Below are 21,203 nucleotides of genomic sequence, written 5' to 3'. Positions count from 1 at the left end.
ATTAATTTGTTTCCAGTTCTAAGTAGCATGAGCAATCAATCCATTTTTTACAATATTAGATAAAAATATTTTCAAGAAATCAGAATGAAAAAGATCATCTGGTTAGAAGATATGATCATCAGCCTCTTCGTAGCGTATCTTAAGCATACAATTGCCAAATTTTCATGCAAAATTGCATGAGCTATTATGTGTAGACTAGAAATGCATAGATAAGCTTAAAAGCTTGCACAGATATTTAAAAGTTGGATTTTGGAGTGCAAAGCACAAAAATAGAATTAGCACTAATGCTGACAATGACAGAAGGCAATTTTTTAAACTTAATATTGTCATTTTAGTTAAGAAAAAAGTTACTTCTCTCATATTAATCAGGCTAATTGAAAGCATGTAAAATGTTAATCACACTTTAAAACCTTATTTGGATACTCACTTCAGATTTATAGATGGATGAGGTTTAATTCTTGGGCTGTAGCCAAAAGTAATCACCATCAAGTCTTTTGTCCATGTGAAAGGGTTGATTTTCTGGTCTCTTTATTTTAATTCACTAGAAGCCATATTTTTCTCCTTTGTCGTTGAAATGAGGGAGGAAAAACCGGTTCTTTTCTTTCCAAACTCCCAAAAAGAAAGTCTTGACAAAGATTGCAAGAAAAGGAGCATCTGCGAGCCGGCTAAGAGGTGAAAAATTTTAACATGTCTGCATCAATACAAATAACAGTCAAGACACGAAGGAAATTTCAAAGTCTTCTGAACTTGTCCCCTTCTCTTTTTCTCTCTCCCTTTTCTCAACCCTAAATAATTTCAACATCATCTTATACCTCTCTAGCTAATGAGATAATATCATCAATACTTTTTGATCTTGTACCCTTTTGTACCTAGCAAATATTGTTCTTGAAGTTTTCTTGAAAGACAAGAAGTTCACTGTACTGATCATTTCTTGATCATCATTTGTCAAGATGGACATGGAGTACGAAGGAAAGCCTAGCAATTCTGAGACCTCAAGCGAAGAAAATGATCAGCCAGCTGAAAAATTCACCGATGAAAACACCAGCGCTGGTCGATTTTATGAGTGCATTTTCTGCAAAAGAGGGTTCACAAATGCTCAGGCCTTGGGAGGTCACATGAATATACATAGGAAAGACAAGGCAAAGGCGAAGCAGAAAGTGAGAAAGTCTTCGGTTACGAGCAAATCCAGTGAAGAAGTTATGAGTTCGAGAAATTATGAAAGGCTCTCAACTGAGCAACCTCAATATTATGCTGTTCCTACGGAAAGCCAGATGAATAATTACCAGTTCTTCTTTCCGGGATCAAACCCTAATGTTTCACAGGGGTATGATCATTTGGGTGGTTTCGCTGCTCCAAGGCAGGAGTGTCTTAGCTTGTATGGGGATCATCATGAGGGTCTCAACCTGAGTATGCATATTGATCATTATCATCATGAAAACATGAGTAAAAGCTACGGGAACAACACTTGGGAGGAAGAAGATGAGGTGGATTTGGAGCTTCGCCTTGGTTAGGCCTTTTAACGAACTGTTAATTACATATATCAGATGATAATAATGAAGATAATATAGTAGCATAGTATGAGTGTGCTTTATGTTTGGTATGTCATCAATTCATTGGTTCTTTAAATTATTTGAAATATTTTGGCGTCAATATATTGAAGAAGGCTTACCGATCAAGGCCGAAGCAACTGAATGTATAATCTTTTGGTGGGATCTCAAAGACAAAAATTTAAGGTCGTCTAGGGATCCATGAAAAAAGTACTTGATCCACTCCAAAAGGATTGCTGGAGCTTGGGATAGGCTTCAGTTACTTGGAACATGATCTGTATGTCTTGTACTAATCCAAGCTTTGTCTACATTTTGGAATGAACAATTTCCGTTTGTTTTCAAATATGATAAATATGCCCTTTTCTTACAATATCTATGATCAAGTTCTAGGGATATCTGAAGTTAAATTGGGCCAGAATTGTTTTTCAATAATCCGTTTCATACTTCCTGAGAACCTGCAGCACCTTTAATATGCCTGTATCACAGTAATTACATTCAACGAGTAGCATATAGGAATAGGAGTTAACCTGTTTCTGTTTATTCAGTGTAGGTTAACCTGTTTCTGTTTATCCTGTTTAGTCTTTCAATAAACTGCACATCTGTTCTGAAACTATACAGGGTATCTAGTATTTGTCTCTTTAGTTTAAAGAGTTGGAATTTCTTGGTGATGTCTTATACTATATATGGATAGCAGGAGAGACCAGGAGCATCGATTGCCAGTTGTCCATAAAAATCAATCTTATTCTTGGATTAACGTGGTTATTGGCATCACAACATCAGCCAGTAAAAGCTCAGAAACTTGTTTTGATGCCTTCAAAATAACTGAGGGGTAAATGTAAGTGGCACAAATTAGGTCTTGAAGTTTAACCACCTTCAACTGATTACAAGAGAAAATCATGGATAAAATTTTAATCAACCATTGTACCTTGAGCGGCTTCTTCTTTCATGGACCAAACGTACTTGAGAGAAATCTTCATTAGAGAGGAAAATCCCCCAGATTCTTCATGATCATTTTGCATTTCTTAGAAGGTTTTACAAGCATATCATGGAGCATTAGTACAAAATGGAGATATTATCGATATATTCAATGTGAATAGTGAAGTGGAATTGGTCAGCAAGTCAATTGAAAATTTGACTATATCCCCTTTCTTACATTTGACTCCACCAGCCTCGTGCATTTTCTAACAGACATTCGACAGGCTTGCTTGTATTTCAGTTTAACACAACACATTCAAATTGGTGTCTGTGTATACTTACGTTATGGTTGAGGAATTCTTGAATGTTGCTCTTTGTTAGATCATTTTCAGTTGCATTATTCTTAGTATTTCTTTGGAATGTAACTTATCTAGCTCTAAGTTTTCTTAGCTTCTTAGCAGATACAAGATCTTTCCATCTTCATTGCGACAGTTGTTTTTTCTAGCAATAATTATGGTTTCATGCGTTAATATAATTTTTGGACAAATTTCTCTTGTACTCTTAAATTTTATTTGAATTGTCAAATTATGCCCTCTTCATGAACTTTGTGTTGTGGCATGCCCTTTTGAAAAAATTCCCCTACCAAGTAAAAGTTGGTAAAAGAGCAACTTTATGTTGTGGCGTGCCCTTTTGAAAAAATTCCCCTCACAGGGCAGCTCATTTGGTCACGGTTGCTTCCTTAAGACTGTTGTCCAGTCGCCCGCAAGGGTTTGAGTCCCGTGGTTAACGTGTTCGGGGGGATGGGGCCTCTCCTCCCGGGTCTGAGTGGGATTAGTCGAGCCTCATAAGAATTGACCCGGACACCCACTCCGTCAGGAAAAAAAAAAAAAAAAAGAGCAACATGTATTCATGGCTAGTTTGTATCAAGTGTTTGTTCTTGGTATATAGACTTCTATTATCGACATCTTTACTTTATTCCTTCATACCTAAAATCTCAAGATTGACGCATCAATTACTAACAATTAATTTCTTGGCACTTTCTTGCAGGATTCATTAATTGTATAATGTACATATTACTTTCTTTCTTGCTAAAAAAAGCCAGTGTGACATTCAATGTTAAATTACATGAATTATGGTTCGATTTTTTAATATTTGTGCAAGGATAATAACATCTCTTTTGAGTTGTATATAAAATAACAACAATGTATATCATATAACGTCTCTTTTGAGTTGTATATAAAATAAAAACAATGTATATCATAATTTTTATAGATCTATCGATATATACACAAATTAAGTGATAAAATTTTACAAGTTTAATGTCTCACACATAAGGATTAGAATCAAAATTTGTACTAATATAGCATCATTTTTTAAATTCATTATAGTAATTATTACTTGTACTTTTAGTTTTGTAACTTTTAAATACATTCGTACATTTGTGTAGTGATTTATATGTGTGATTTTGTCAAATTCATTTTTTATACCAAAATGTTTTATCATGCTTATTTAAAAATTTCATATAATATACATATGCATAATATTTTAAATCATAATTATTACTTGTACATTTAGTTTTGTAACTTTAAATGCATGCATACATTTATGTAGGGATTTATATGTGTGATTCTGTCAAATTCATTTTTTATACCAAATTTTTTTTATCATACTTATTAAAAATTTTCATATAATATACCTATGCATAATATTTTAAATCATACCCATTCCACATATTATTAACCATGACATATAACAAGTATGACAAGCACCTGAGCGATGTCACTTGATTTTAGTTTGAAAATCGAAAATTTCAATTTCCTTTTTGAGTATATCAAGAATGCCATAAATTATTTCACATCTCATTCAACATTTTGATGCCCTTTCATAATCTTTATTTCCTTATGTTAATTAGTATTGGTTTTCTTTTAGAAAGCTTTGAGACTTGGATTTCGAAATGACTGAAATGCTCTGTAGGAGACAATTCATTGGCAAAGGAGACTTGTAAGATACAAATAGAGCAATGAAAATGGGATCTTACGACTTGCCAACTATACTAGGAATATAAAAAACAACACAAATTTATGCTGTACACAAGGTTTCTAACACAAATTTAGACATCATCTATTAATATTAGGTGTCATACACTTAATGTTAATTTTTATTGGATATTCAAAAACATGCTATGAATGGTTAAACAATCTCTTACCTTACGAAATATAGGCATAAATTACAAAATTCTGATGGGTTCAATTAACGCTGTAGAAAGTCTACTGATTCTGTGTTAAGATGGTTCAATCGACATTCTTCAAGTTAGCCATCCTACTAGCATCGTGTGGATTCTATAACTTTTATGTTGTAAATTTGTATGATTAAAATAATGGATTAATCTTTCCTACACTGACAGTATCAGTATTAGATGAATGACAATTATGTAAATTTTGAATTTAAAATCTAACTTTTATACACATAATATAGATCCAATGACGATAGTATATATACCGTCAGTGGGAGTGACCAAATGGATTAAATGTTGCTGTTGACGTGAGGTAGCGAGGTCACCGGTCACTACCACTGAGTACCACCCCTGAGAGTTACGAGAATTTATTTAAGGGATAATTTCTAAAACCTCCCCTAAGGTTCTAAAAATATCACTAGCCTCCCTTGAAACCAATTTTATTGTAACAATTTAGTCCAATTCAAAAAAAAAAACAACAAAAAAAAATTTCAGATGTGAAAAGATTTGTTTTATGCCAAAAGTGCCCCTCAACTATTATATTAGTTAGATTAAATATTTGATCTAACTTGTTAATTTACTTAGGAGGCCATTAATGTACGTACATGGTCACCAAAAAATGTCCATTATCCATAACAAAAAATAACAACTTCCAAAATTTAACAAAGCATTTTTTTTCATACCTTTAGATTCTTGCTATCATCACAATTAGAAGAAAAATTATCTCAATTAAAATCTCTTTACTTTTTATTTCTTTTATTTATCAAGTGCATAAATTGGAAAAATGATGCCTAGTATTGGATCCTCTTTTAGATGCCAAATTATATATATATTTTTTAAATTTCAAATTACGGTTAATTTAGTTGGTAAATTGTTTAATTACTTTTCATGTCTAAATCCTTTAATTTATTAGCTGTATTACATCTGATTTCTTTTATTTGTCGAGTATATAAAAATTAAAAAAGATGTACCTAATATTGACTCTTATGTTTAGATGGCAAATTAATTAACTTTTTACAATCCAAATTATGGTTAATGTAGTTAGCAAAATTTTAATTTAACTCTTTTCCTTCACATATATGTGTAATTATCCTAAATGATAAGGGTAATAAAGTTATTTAGCCATTAGTGATGTAAGTATTGGATCCCAAATCTTAACTGAGGATAGTAAAATTGTCAAAAACCTCAAGGGAGGTTTCTGAATTTATCCCTTTATTTAAACTAGTAATTGTTTAGAGTTGTGCCATTTGGTCTTTTCATCGGTTCCATTTGAAATACTTAATGAAAGTCACCGATGGGAGATATCTGTCATCTGGCCAAATCTTAGGATTTGATTGTTAATTTTGGCCAAACCTCAGGGGAGTAAATGTAATTCACCCTACAATATGTACATATATGTATTTTTAAAACCATATACTCCCTTCATTCTAATTTGATAATATTGTTTTCAATTTTCATCTATCCCAAATTATAGTCAACTCTTCAATTGAAAAATATAATTAACTTTTAACTTCTCTAAAATGTACTTATTTGACGTATTTTATCATCAGTCAATATAACCTATCCTATTCATTAATATTATTGTTACAACTTTTTATCAATATTACTTGTTGCAATTAATATAAAGATATAATGGTCAATTATGCTACTAATATTAATGTAACAGCATTTTAGAAAAATAGTAGGTTAAAATAACGCTTCCAATCAAGTTAACTAATATTTTTTAACTGGGGGAAAAAAGCTAAAACAATCAAAGTGGGACGGAAGAGTATATGATCATTCCATATGTGTGTGTGTGGCTGTATGAGCTGAATTATACAGTGCTAAGGCTTGTTGGGTCAATATTGGATAAACTCGGCCAGATTCTAAATTACTGTAGGAATAATATAAAAAATCTCCCCTGAGGTTTTTGACTATTTCATTGGTCTCTCTCTAAATTTAAAAAATTACATTAACATCCATTGATCTCTAGTATCTTATAACATTTAGATCTAACCAATAATTAAATTTTAATATTAGGATAGAAAATATAATATGATTCCACCATTGCTGCTCATATACTAAACTGTTTACTCAAACTAATATTTGCCCAAATATTAAAGAAAACACTAGAATTTACTGTTTATTAGTAGAGATTAAATCACATATGGCATTAAAAATAGTATATTATTTTGTATATTTCACTTAATATACGATCCAAATTACTCTTTTCAGTTACAAACTTATTGTTAAATATGATTAACAACAAATAATCAAAAAAATCAGTAACCAAAATATTACAAAGAACGAACTTTAATACCATAAAAATCTCAACAACTAACTTTAATATGTTAACAAGGATAATTTTGATGTTCAAGTTTGTTCTCTGTAATATTTTGGTGGCAATATTTTAGATTATCTGTTGTTAATCATGTTGGACAACGTATGTGTAACTGATAAAAGTAAATTGGATATTGTATTAAGTAAAAAATATAGAATGGTGTGCTATTTTTTGATACTATATATGATTTGATCCCTAGTGGTAAATAACAAATTTTAGTATTTTTTTAATGTGTGGGTTAGTATTAAATTGAGCAAATAATGTAGTAGATGAGAAGCAATGATGAAATTATATTATTTTTTCTGTCATAATATAACTTTTTAATTATTGATTGGGTTTAAATGTTACGAGATAATTAATCTCAAGCGATGTTAGTGTAATTTTTGAAATCCAGAGGGCGGCTAATGAAATAGTTAAAAACTTCAGGGGAGGTTTCTGAAGTTATCCCTTACTACAGTGGCGCTGGGCGCCAAACCAATTTTTCGGCGGGAATCCAATTTGTAAAATCTTCTAAACTTTCGCAAATGTGGAAAAAAAAAGGAGATCGAAATGCGTAAAACCCATTAATTAATGCTTTATACTTTGTAGTTATTCAAGGCAAAAGGTTTCTTCATCTTCTTCAGAAATCTTCTTTCGTTTTCTTTTCCATATTCCTCCATTTCAATTTTTCACTCCTCCTTTTATTTTTCTTTCAATCTAAGCACTTGCATGTAGTGATTTTGAATCAGGGTTTCAATATCTATCATCAGGAATAGTAAAATGGCGGAGCCCATGGTAATCGACGTTGACGAGGCGGCACCGACGGGGAAGATGAGCGGTTCAGATAAGAGGAAAGCCCTCAAGCGGAAGCGAGGGTTTGCTGGAGGGTTACCAGGCCTCACGCCAGAAGAAAAATCGGCAAAAATCAAAGCTTTGAAGGAGGAGATGAAAAGTTTGTTCAATTTTTACCTGGAATTAAATGGGAATAAAGAAAATGAGAATGTGGAGGATGGTTCTTTGAATAATAATAATGTGGATTCGGCAATTGCAGTGTTGATGGAGGAGAGTTGGCTACCGTTGAGCAGGTTGGCGGTTGAGATTTTCGAGAAACTCAAGGGAAAATTTGGAAGTGACAATAGTGGTGGTGGGGGTTTGAGTAGTTTGGCTAGTGTGAAAAGCAGACTTCTTTTGATTGGGCAGAGGGTATTTTATGGGATTTCAGATGCGGACGCTGATCTCTTGGAGGATGATTCTGAGTCCGCTCTCTGGTGTTGGGAGGTCAAATTACATTTCCTTATTTCACCATCTATTTATAGGATTTTTATGTGATTCGTATTGTTTTTTAGTTTAGTTTTGGGGGTTAATTATGTGCTAGTTGAAATGGGTTCTTTAAATGTAACATTATATGGTTGGTAAGTTCGTTGCTATTATTAGTTGTACTTAGTAAACTTGCTGTTCTAGTAGTAGCTCAGAACTAGCTGGGGATAGCCCATGTTAGCATATTCCTTTTTTGTGAGAAATGGAAACTATGATTTAAATGTAGTTGTGCCGTGCGTAAGATTTTGCATTGGTGAGGTGGGATTTTGTGGCATTAATGTGCAGTTTTACATTCGAAGTGATTGCAGTTACTAAAATGTTTTGGTTTGGTGTAGTATAGTGTCTTGCTTTTGCTGTCCAATTTAAATGCAAGACACGTATTAGTTGTCATTCATCGACATGTAAGCGTCTGTGTATGCATTCATATACAGCAACCTTATAAAGCACACGCGTTCGTTGTTCATTCCATTTTGTGGTCCATGTTTAGTAGAAGGTATCACATTGCTATTGGGCTGTCATCTACTTGTTTGTGTTTAGAGAGTTGTTTGCTGATTTGTTGTCTGAACATTTCATTTTGCAGACAAGAGATATGAAACTCGTGCCAAAATCTATGCGAGCAGTGCTGAAAAGTCGTCGAACTTATCGGAAAAAGATCCAGGAGAGGATAATTGCTATTTCAGGTAAGCAAGCAAGGAAACCTTCTACATTCAATTTGTTCATGGGAAAGATTATTATGAGCAGCAGCACTATGCCAAATTGAGAAATGAGGCTGCTTTTTATTTGGTGGGGTAGTTGAAAATAGGGGGCAAAAGCAAATCTATAATGAAAGTCTAACCTATTCCTTCAATAGTTGGTTTGGTGCACCAAATAAAAAAGAAATGGAGGAGGTATCCTGCATTAAATAACTCTTGTTTTTGGAAAAGTTAACTTGCTTTTGTTTAATGAATCAAGGATTCTACTTCTTTTGATTAAAATTTTGAATTTTATGTGGTTCTTAAGAGGGGAATTTAAGAATTTTGCCCATCTGTCAAAATAGTTCATGATTTCACATTTCGACTGGTGTATGGTTTGAAATAGCTCCCCTTCCTCGCTTTGTTGGACTAGCCCCTGTTGCATATATAATGATACGAATTAGTTACCGAGCTGCCATTGTTCAACTGCCTCTGATTTCTGAATCGATAAGATTGCAGGAACCTTTAGTGTACAATGGGCAGTTTCTTGTTGGTACATATGCAAGCACTAGTTTACAGATTGGAGAACCAACATGGGGCGGTGCCCCATATTGGGTTTTTCAGTACTTGAAAGTCACCTAAGAGTAGTTTACAGGTGGTAATCTTGACTCACTTTGTACCACTAAGATGAGAAGCGTGTTTTTGTTTAATTGATGCAAGTGGGTCCCGTAGGCCTTACAGTTGGTTCCTTTCATGGATTAATTCAAGTTTGTAACCGATCATTCATTCAGTCCATAATTACTGCTTGGCTTTTTGCTTAACCAAACAAGAGGTTTATCATATAATTGTTACAGTTGTGCGGCCCATATCTTCAAAAGATTATGATCTTTTTGAGGCAACGCTGTTAAGTTGGATCAACCAGGGTTTTGTTTGGTCTCTTGAGAGTTTATACCCTGTTCATTAATCTATCATGTACAAAGGATAAATTTCAAACCAATGTGATCTTTCATGAGATGTTTGCTAAAAATTTTGATTGGCATTATAGAGTTTTTCTTCAAGTTGGTGAATCTAGAAGCTTTTTAGTAATGCTTTTGTGGGAATAGAGTGTGTGTGTTTCTCATCCGTTTCTAATTCAGTATTTGCGATATTTGTGGAATAACAATTTCAGATGCCTGCTGGATGCTTAAGCTTTATTTCTAATCTTGTAGGAAGATATGATAAAAAATGTCACAATGTTGTTTAAAGTGGCATAATTAGTTCATTCCTCTTAGATTTTCTCAACCAGTGGATTACTGATACCTATGATTTGTTTCAGCAATGATAGCAGCACTAGAAAAATCAAAGAACCATCAGAACCACCAAGAGCTGATGAAAGCTGCAGAAAAGCTAGGTAAAACATTGAATGAAGCAGAGATTCGTCTTCTAGTTGGTAATTCTTTGCAGAAAAATGAGGCTGAAGGGTATGTGGCATCCATAGTTATGTTATGTACCATTGATTGTTATAGAGATGGTTTTCCCTTATCTTAGGGTGATCTTGTAATGGTTGAAGGTCATTAAAGGAAGCAAAACAAGAAGAAAAGCTGTTAATTAAGCAGTTGGAGAAAAACAAACGGGAGGAGGCAAAAGAGAAGAGAAGGATGGAGCAGGAGCTTCAGAAGGAGAAGTTGCAAAATGTAAGCCCCTCTTTCAAAGTATTTGTCTTTCAATAACTGTTGTTACAGGTTTAGTTTTTATACCAGTTGATGGGTTTGTTAGATTTGTGATACTGTATCTATGCAATGTTTCCATGGAGAAAATTGATATTCCATTTTGAATTTGATGGAACATTGTGTAATTGAGATTCTTGAGATCTTCTTCTGTATGTGATACTTGTTATCCTCAAGTCTCTTACTGTCTACATCCTCCAAAGGAAAAAGAGCTAAAGCGGTCTCAAGATGAGGCAAAAAAAGAGGAGAAGCGTCGTGAGAAAAAAGAATCTGAAATGAAGAAACAGATAAAAAGGCACCAAGAGGAAGCTGAAAAAGATCAACGGCGCAAGGAGAAGGAAGAAGCTGAAAACAAAAAGAAACTTTCTCTGCAAAAGCAAGCATCACTCATGGAGCGTTTTCTTGAACGAGGTGCAAATCCATTTTCAAAAAATGATCAGCCTCCAAGAAGTGCAACTGATCCATCTCCTAAGATGGACAAAGAGAAAACTGACTCAATTACTCTGGCAATGGACTCTGTGCTCTCCATGGACACTGAAGTTAAAGTGGAAGATATATGGAAGTGAGGCCCTTTTTCCGTTTTCCTCATTTGTGCTCATGCAATGAAGCAACCATTGTTTTTCCAAAAGAATAACTAGTTTTGGTTACATTTTGCAGCCTGCATCTAAATTCTTGGCACTGCCTAGGTAATTCAATTCGTTCAAACAGACATATGCATTGGGGCATTCGTTGGAAACCTAAGACTGATCTTGTCAAGAAACTTAAGCTAACTGCTAATAAAGGACTGGCTCGTGAGGAAGAGATGAATATTGAGAAACTTGTTGATGGATGGGTTGGTTCTAGTACTGACAGTAGACTGTCTCCTACCAATTCAGACAGCATAACTGCAAACGGCCGAGCACATGTACGAAGTAAACAGTTATTGCAATTTGATAAGAGTCATAGGCCTGCTTTTTACGGATTTAGGCTGAAGAAAAGGTAAGTCTATTGCGGAATGGTAGCCACTACGTTATTTGGTTCTGTGGCTATAGCTGAATGTCATCCAGGAGATTGGTTCAGAGTGGCTCTAATTTCATCTATTGCTCTCTTTTCAGTCAAGTTGTAAGTGCACGCCACCCTTTTGTAAAGGATCCAGAATTGGATTATGAGATTGATAGTGATGAAGAATGGGAAGAGGTATGGTGCACATTTAAGCTTAATTGTTGCTTGATTGTCCCGAAAACTATCTTTACAAAATTGTTTGCACAGGAGGAACCTGGTGAGAGCTTATCAGACTGTGAAAAGGATGGAGAAGAGGAAAGTTTGGATGAAGGATGCTCAAGGGATGATGGTGATGATGAAAGTGAAGATGGCTTCTTTGTTCCTGATGGATATCTCTCAGAAGATGAGGTATTTCCAAGAGCATTTGCGTAAAAGTTTCTAGTATCTTTATTGTATTCATTGCCAGAATGATAATCAGTACATAAAGATGATCATTAATTGGGCATTCAACCAAAGAAATGGAGTATGTCTGTGTGACAAATTAAGAAGTCATGTTTATCTGACTTGTGAACCAAGAATATCATGCTAAGTTGTTTGTTACATTTAGTGAAGGAAGTTTCACCATGATTGTCCAAAGCAATTTTTGACATAAAATTTGCTTAGGTTCCCTAAATTCTCCAGTTATTTTTTAATTTTTTTTGTTTCTTCAGTTTCATTGTTCTTTTATTTTTTATTTGCCATGTTTTTTCTTTTTTGTCATTAATCAATTTTGGTGCTTTCATGTGTATGCTTTCAAAGTCTATCTTATTAAAATTGACCACTTAGCCTTCTTCTCTCATAAGCAATGAGGAAGTCACCTACCTGTCCTTTCGTAGATCTTCATAATGGAGTTTTTCAAGCTTTGAGATGAGGCTTTTTTTTTCAAACAATGTATGTATTATATGTTATTGCGTCCCTTAGTTCCCATATTGTTAACTGTCCAGTACAGAAATGCCCAGCAGTGACATGGTGTTAATGTATCATCCTTGTTGTATTGAGCTGCCAAATGCTGGTTTTAAGTGTGATAAAAAAGGAAAGATGTGAACCAAACTTGCATGGTCGAACAAGATGAAAGAATTATCAGCTGTTGTTGGATTTTGTTCTGTGTTTTTTTTCTTTATTTCTTTTTAGGCAATGTTTTAGTTTTCCTCATCCGTCTGCATTTTGACACTCTGTCTTGCAGGGAGTAGAAGTTGACAAATTGGAGGTGAATCACTTGGTTGAGGAGACCAAAAGTTCGCCCAGTTCCAAGGAGGCGGTAAATCAGCTGTTTCGACAGCAAAAGTGTCTATACAATTTAACTGAGCATGCTCTTCGGAAAAACCAGCCTTTAGTTGTTCTGAATATAATGCATCAAAAAGCCGCTTTGCTTTCTGCTGATAATGTCACTGGCGCTGAAAAACATGAGCAAATATGTTTGCAAGCTTTGAGTATATGTGCATTCCCAGTTGGCCCATTTGTACAGATTTCAATCAGTGATGACACAGAAGATCAAGGGGCTTGCACCTCAAGTACAAAAACCAACTCCACAACTTTCGCAAGTCCACCAACCATATTGGACTCTGAATTGGCTCAGATTGTAAGTTATTTTTATGCCTTTAGTATTGATGTTTTCATTCAAAAGCTTCTAATGCTTTGCTCGCGTATAGTTACCATGGCTCTTGCTATGTGATATTTATAAGTTTGTCAACATTCTGTCACAATGGAGAAAGGTTGGCCTAATTATGTGGATTGGAGTTTTCTTTTGGAAAATCCATATGTTGATAAAGCTTGCAATGCCAGACTAATTTTCTACTGAATTTTCAGGTATCTGTCATTCAATCATGTTCCAATGGCATAAACAAAGTGGTGGAATGTTTACATGAGAAGTTTCCCACCATTTCCAAGTCTCAATTGAGAAACAAAGTGCGAGAAATATCAGATTTTGTTGACAATCGGTGGCAGGTTATTTTCAATTATTCATGTATATATTCTTTCAAGCTTAGGAGGTTAAAATTCCCTTTCTGATGATTTTTGTCTGTTTAGTTTGAGACCTGACCTTTCAATCTCACAAAGTTTATTGACCTGAGGTGGTAACCATGATTTTCTGTTGCTTTATATGACAATAGATTGAAAAGCTGCTTCACTCTTAGCATGTAACATAATCTTATGGTTACATTAAACTCGTGACTTTTCAAATTTGCTGAATAATAAACAGGCATCTTGAATAATAATAGGTTCTTCTTTAACTTCCTAGATATTTATCTATTTTAATCCCTTTGCACAAGTAATGTGGAGTTTAAGAAATATCGGGCACTACAAAGGCAAGTTCATGCACTCTGGAGGTTCTTATGCTTTGCTTGCCCACACCTCCAGCTGTCTGTCAATAAGAAGATATGGGGTTATATTTGCTTTTTCGTTTTCCAAAATGTTTTTCGCATGACATAAAAGTTTTGATAATAATCAACCTTCATCTGTTTGTGAACTGAAAAAAAAAAGGGTTGTCCATAGCATTATGCGTCCAAGTCTAATCTGAACTGCAATACAATTCTACAGTTCTTTTAAGCTTCATTCTCTCCTCCCTTAGGAAGACTTTGTGCCTTTGTTCTGGACTTTTAGTTTTTGGACCTCTGGAGGGACATGCTTAATTAATCTGAAGCTTGTTTCTCAGACTGCAGTTTAGTTGTTTATGTTGGCTTACTCTTCTGATGCAGGTTAAGAAAGAGGTAGTGGTGAAGCTCGGTTTAACAATATCACCAGGTAGTTGGTTACTATATGGTTACTTATTCCTCCATTTGTGAACTCAATTATTCTTTTGCATTTGAGAGCACCAGTAGTCAGCATTGTATTGTTTGGTTGAGTGAGATTCTTGATATTCTGCAGAAAAAGGCAGCGGGAGGACAAAGAGCATTGCCACATTTTTTTCCAAGAGGTGCCTGCCTCCCTCTGCGAAATCTATTAATCCTTACGAAACCTCCCCTCAAATATCCCAGAAACCTGCATCTTCTACTCAGCAACAGGAGGGTACTGCACGAGAGCATTGAAAAGATGCTTTTCCCTGCTCCACTCTGTTCCTTTCATGGATGTTCAACTGTATTTGTTTCTTCCGGCCCACCCCTTTTTCACAGCCTGAAATATTTTTGATATGTACATTAAAATCCAGATCGTATATTCGATACTGGTCATATATCTAAAGTTTTGCTTTTGGATTAGGATTGTAATTTTTGGTTTATCTTATGAGAACAAAACTTACTAGTTTGTCTGCAATTCAGGTGACTATTTCTACATGTTATATTAATGCTGCAATGCATAGAATGTCTGTCTTAATTGCTGCTGGGAAATGTGTTCTACAACAAAAATCGCATGGGTGTAGTTAAGAATGATACCTGGACTCTACAACATGAATTCTAATATCTTTGAAGATTTGACAAATTCTGAGATCTACTTGACCATTTTTTGTGTTCATCTTGTTGTACAAGATTCATGTATCAAAGCATGGGATCGGGATTAGCAGCTAGCTAAAACTATTGTGGTGGAGGATAATGCATCCAGGGTTCTTTTGGATCAATGTATATATGCCTTTTTGGTGGTATTTGGCCACACACGTCCCATAACCAAAGAAATGAAAAGTTACTGTTTTGTTTGGTTTCACCCTCTAAACTGGATCTAGAATCACATCAAGGAATAGCACGTTTTTTGTATGTTACAAAATTTTCAAATGTTAATTTTGGCTTTTGAGAACTTCCAAATAATTTTGGCTCGCCAAACTGTTAGGAACCTAACCATGAATACATTACACCTAACCATGAATCCATGACACCAAACGGTCGAAATTGCTCACCAAACTGTTAGGAACCATTTGGGGTGTCTGAAACATCATCGATTATAACGTGATGATTGAGAGAGAATTTTCCCACTGGCATGTTGGAAAGTGTCAATTTATTGGATCTGAAATGAGGCCTTGGAATTGACGCCCAATGCTTTCAATTTGGGTTACGTAGGCATACGAAGTAGTACAACTTTGGAGGCTACAAGCAAAGCTTGCGTGCCCCATCGCCCAAAGTCCCTCTCACTGCTAAGCCCCTTATTTTTCAGCTGGTTTGTCTACTAATGCTAATAGTGCTGGTTTTCAGGCAGAGTGATATTTGAAATAACTAGTATTATTTAGAATTATTATAGTACTACTATTTTTTATAGTATGATATATATATATATGTGAGATAAAAAAATAATTAAAAATAAAAAATATTTAGAAAATGTGTTTGTGATATAAGTATAACTATTATTTTAGGAGTATGTTCTTTTTTTTTTTTGCACTGTCATACAATTTTTTTTTTTTTATAATAGCAAGCTTAGATCATAATGCTACATGATATGAATTTAAATATAAAATTCAAATTATGCGCATGTGTCATACATCCGTAACTATTAGTATAAAAAAAACCATTACATTGTTGGTACATAAAAAGTTTATCCTTGAAGTGGTACATACCCAAACACTCCCAATATTAATTTTAAACAAATTCCTTTGCAAATTATTGCTGCTATGATTTTTATTTGAGAAATTATGAACCAATTTGATGATTTATGACTCCAAGACCTCCCTTAGTTCAGAAGATGATCGCTCTTGTATAGTTTGTTCGGATCCAAGACGCGAAACAAACGACTATTGAGACATCAAACATACAATAATTTAATCACAAACAAGTCACAAGCATGAAAGATAAATGACTGACAAAATTTAACGCTGTTTGACTCTATTATTGAGTCTATGTCCATTGAGAGAAATCAATTATTTATTATGAGAGGAAAACATTAATACAACCTGAATTCAAATCCAACTTTTGTATATCATCTCTTATATCTCAGGACCCTTTCTTACCCCATGTGTAAAGCTACATGTCGCCCTTGTGTGCTACTTTATGGTATGCCAACCCCCACTTATTTATAAGCTCAATTATTTGGTCAACATCTAAGTAATAACAGGAAATAACTCCCAATTCTTAAACTCATACAAATGGGAAATTCTTTAGTTACTATTTCATGTAACTAAAATCAATTAGAAAACTAGTTATTTCCACACAAAACAAAAAATCTGACTAAAAAAAATTAAGCCAATTTCCTAACACAGTTCACTAGCCTGTTGTGTTTTTTTGGCGAAAAATGATTTTGTACCGATAAAACATGTACTACTTTAGGTAAAATAAGAAGAAAAGTTCATCCAAATCTAAAGTAAACATGTACTACTTTAGCCAATTTAATTTCAATAGACAAATCTCGCCATCAAAATTTTTGATGAGAAAAGGTTGCGCAATCAATAAATGAGGACAAACCGAATACTTGAAAAATCAAGAACAGAAAAGTTGTTTGGTACACATGAGGCTTTGAAAAACACCGATTACATTACACATCTTCATCAATGATGAAGATTTGATCGGCTATCGCCTAGCTTTATGATGCACAAGTTTGAAAACTGTGGAATCGGCGCCGCAGGTGAACCGTTGAGATGATGTATTTCATTTTTCACATGAGAGTGTTGTAAATTGTGCACATTGCATAAGATAATTTAAGATGATCAAACTTGAAATCTACAATTTTGCCGACCATATTTGCATTGTTTGGATGAATGTGACTAATAATGGGTTAAAAGGCAATGACGATTATCAGTACAATTTTATTCATTTAAACAAAGGTCCCGTTCGAATTGCTATTTTTAAAAATTTTTGTAAAAAAATATATTATAGCGATTTGACGTACGTGGAGTAAAAAAATAATTAAAAAAAATGTGTTTACGAAAACGTAAAAATTTTTCAACGAAAAATCACAAGTCTTTTTGTTCAACCATGTGAATCATTTCGAAAACAATAAAAATAACATAGAACATTTTTTTGTGAAGTCCAAAGATATTCAACGATGTATATCATATAATCTGATCCTTGACCATAACCTAACCCTGGTTATGGCTGATTATTACAAATTTACAGTTTGGCTTGGGACTATTAACAGTGCGGTGTAAGCCAGATTCAATTGCCTAGGACTAGTGATGCAATATTAAAGGCTTTGCAAAGAGAAAATTTTGGATAGCTTTTCAAAAAAATCTAACAAATTTGTAATTCGGAGAATTTGGTGCTTATCAATTGTTGTACTCTTTTTTTTTTTATCAGCAACGATACATTTGTATAACCTACTTTATCCTAATCTAGGAGAGAGGGGGAGCCTAAGGAAGCTGTGATAGAGGACCAGTGGGTATACAGATCCAACTAGACCAAGAGAGTGATCTGACACAATTCTTAAATTTTTTTAGCTACCTACAATTCAAGGAGGAACTTAAGCCCTCCCTGATGGCCACTGAGCCATTGGCCCAGTGGTTAGTTCCATCAGTGCAAATGTTATCAATTGTTGTACTTGGTGACCGCTCATCAATCAGTACAAGATTAAATAGTTGAAACCGATAGCTAATGCCAGAATTCAACTTTGAGGGGCCGGGACACTTCCAGTGCCCGACAAACATAATTCCTCTATCCTGCTACAGTTGTGAAGAAAAGGATACAGGAGAATGGGGCTCCTAAAATTTTGAGAGTTTGGCCAAAACTGAGTGTCCTTTTTAATGCAAGAAGTAAAAAGAAACTAGGAAAATAGATGGCAAAAATGAAGTGGTTCTAATCCAATGATATGTGGTACTGTGCTCGTTATCATGTTTGAAATTGAGATACAAATACTTGCGGTGAGGAATGGAAAGTAGGGGTTAATATCTTATAACTTTATTAGTTGTGGGGCTGGGATGTAAAATTTTCAAAGTTTTAGGGTTGCACCTAGAGTTGCAAACGAATTAAGTCCCTTGCAAGTCAATTCGGTAAAAGTTCGACTCAAGGTCGAGTCGAAATTGAACCCACTAAGTCGAGCCATTGAACTCAAACTGACTATAGAGAAACTCAACTCGTTAGTTTGCAAGTCAACTCGAACATATACACATACACACACATATATATATATATATCTATATTATTTTTTATTTTTTAAGTTCGATTAGGCTCAATCTCGAATTCGACTAGATTCGAATTTAAGGTCTAACAATTTCAATTACCTTTTCCAAAGTTTGCAATATTACACTTATCTCTTTTAAAGTTAAGATTTTGATAATAAAATCAGTTCGAGTCTGAAAAAGTGCCATTAAGAAAGTACTTTGAGGAAAAAGGTGAAATTTTGATTTCACAAATACCCCTTATACATACATATGTATAAGTTGTGGTTTTGCCTAGATTTTGCGAGTTGAAAATGAAGCATAGGTGCATAAACTATGGCCTCTTCAAGCTACAGGGAGAATCATGAAATTCACCCACATGATTCTTGATTTGTCAAAACTTGAATTTAATTTGATTCTAGGGGGGCTAGAAATAGGATAGTTTACCAAGATGAGCTGCTTTGGCTCTTGGCGTTAGGCCTAACTCTGAACTGATGAAAGAGGTGAAGTGGCTGGTGAGAGAGTGTTTAGGAAGAGTAGGGAGAATTGGAAGCCAAGATGTGAGTGGGGTTTTGTATACATCATTTGGGTTTTATGTTTTTTTAGGACTGTTGTTTAAGTAATTAAAAATCATTTTGTACTGACTTACAATACATCGACTAGCTCAAGTATTTAAAAAAAATTCGTCTAAATTTAGAGTAAATCTTATATACACTGATAGTGTATACACTATCACCGTTTGATTTATTACATGCGTGCAAAAGTTGAATTTCAAATTTAAATTTTGCATAGTTGTCATTCATTCAACGTTGACAGTGTATACACTGTTAGTGTATGAAAGATTAATCCCCAAATTTAATGCATTGAGATAGATATTTAGCCAATATAACTTCAACTGACAAATTTCACCATCAAAAGAAAGGGTTGCACAATCAATAACTGAAAGTACTAACCGGTAAGCAAGGCAAAATAGCTGCATGCGTAGAAAATGGCTTTTCTATTATTGATTCTTTTAGTTTTAACTCTACACATGCAAGATGCAAAATGATCAATAATGATGTTTCATCTGTTAACAACGTTGGAGTAAGATCCATGCACAAGTTTGTCATAACCTGCCGAAGGAGCGGTGCAGCTGCAGCCACCTCAAACAAGCAAGGGCCAAACTTGGCTGCTATATTTCAATAGTTCCCAAAATAAAAAAAAAAGGGCATTTAGTTGTGACAAAATTAGATGTATTTCATTTTTCACATGATGTACGAAATTCAAATGAGAATGTTGTGAATTATATACATTAATATAAGGCGATTTAAGAATCTATAATTTACTCAACATAATTTGCATTGTGTGGATGGTTATGACCAAAGGCGGGTTTCGGGGAATTATGTAAATACGTTTACAGTGAAAGTTTTTCATAATACAATTTTGCAGTGTGATATATGAAAAACGTTCTTAAAAAAATATTAAATTCATAATATAATATATAAAAAACACTCTTACAAATATCTAATTCATACAAACCGTTAGATAAGAGTTACATACAAGTTTAATTGAGTTACTTACAATTTAATGGAATCAAACTTGACTTGAATTCGTTAAATAAAGCTCGAATTCGAATTAAATTGAGCACCAGGCTTATCTAATAGCCTAATCAAATCATTTGAAATCAACTGAGACTTAATCAACACCAATTAAAGTCGATCTTTAGATCCAGTTAGCTCTAGCAATTACGAGGTGGTTGGATGCATTTAGAACCCCAAGCCACCCGGTTAAGGAACACCATAAAGGCTACTCCAAGGCCGAATTCATGGTTCAAATCTCAACCTCATACATACACTTGGAACATCTCCGGTGGACAGACTCATTACATGCCACCCACTGTGTGGCCGACTGGCTGTGTAATGCTCGTAATGAGAATGATGCGTGTAATGCTGCTTGAAAAGAGAATTGGTGAGCCCTTTCTGAGGTATCACATATTTGTTTAATAATTACATAATTATTTTTCAGAAAATAACAATATATTATTTTTGAGAGATAGAAAAAGATATGTTGTTCAAACTCAGAAATTAATAATATTACTTTTTAAAAAATAAAAAATTCAAAAGGTAAAAAATTTAATGAAAGTCAATAATTTATTTTTTAAAAATAACAAAATTATTTTTTTAAAAATTACTTTATTTATTTATGGGATATGAGTTGTGCATTATTAAAATAAATGTTTGATTTGATTATGGATCTATACTATTATACCGTGTGGAGTGTAATCCATCGTAAATGAGAGTACAATAAAAAGAGTAGACAGTTACACACAATTCTGGCATAAAGAGTGTAATCACACTAATGCCCTTTGTATAGTGCTGTGTTTTGGAAATTAACCCCCAAAACCGGGAGTTGAGTTTCACCCTTACCCGAAAATCGAACGAGACAAAAGTTGATTTTTGCAGGAAACACTTGGGAAATTTCACAATTAGCCAAGGGAAATGACATTCAACAAACTTTTTAGCTCCTCACGCACCTGTGTGATGCTATTCGGGCTAGATGACAAGCATGTATAGAGG

The 21,203-nt window shown here is 34.1% G+C and overlaps 2 protein-coding genes across 3 annotated transcripts; both read left to right on the top strand.

Moving 5' to 3' along the window:
• The first annotated feature begins 950 nt into the window (after positions 1 to 950).
• LOC113709072 (uncharacterized) lies at positions 951 to 1,511 on the top strand. The gene has a single exon (XM_027231818.2). It carries the CDS (start codon positions 951 to 953, stop codon positions 1,509 to 1,511), a length of 561 nt encoding a protein of 186 aa, XP_027087619.2.
• A 6,053-nt stretch (positions 1,512 to 7,564) lies between these two features.
• Positions 7,565 to 14,979, top strand: LOC113707795 (chromatin assembly factor 1 subunit FAS1). 2 transcript variants are annotated; one of them, XM_027230116.2, is made up of 12 exons: positions 7,566 to 8,272; positions 8,892 to 8,991; positions 10,298 to 10,442; positions 10,532 to 10,655; positions 10,892 to 11,250; positions 11,346 to 11,666; positions 11,783 to 11,864; positions 11,937 to 12,077; positions 12,892 to 13,287; positions 13,515 to 13,652; positions 14,402 to 14,447; positions 14,571 to 14,979. In XM_027230116.2, exons 1-12 carry the CDS (start codon positions 7,775 to 7,777, stop codon positions 14,729 to 14,731), a joined length of 2,511 nt encoding a protein of 836 aa, XP_027085917.2. In that variant the 5' UTR covers positions 7,566 to 7,774; the 3' UTR covers positions 14,732 to 14,979. The 2 variants fall into 2 exon arrangements, with proteins under 2 accessions (XP_027085918.2, XP_027085917.2); XM_027230117.2 differs by lacking the exon at positions 14,571 to 14,979 and having other exon boundaries at positions 7,565 to 8,272; positions 13,515 to 13,671.
• The last annotated feature ends 6,224 nt before the right edge of the window (positions 14,980 to 21,203 follow it).

This window comes from Coffea arabica, chromosome 9e, assembly GCF_036785885.1.
Source record: "Coffea arabica cultivar ET-39 chromosome 9e, Coffea Arabica ET-39 HiFi, whole genome shotgun sequence".
Classification (NCBI taxonomy): domain Eukaryota; kingdom Viridiplantae; phylum Streptophyta; class Magnoliopsida; order Gentianales; family Rubiaceae; genus Coffea; species Coffea arabica.
This window is presented reverse-complemented; position numbering and strand designations above follow the sequence as displayed.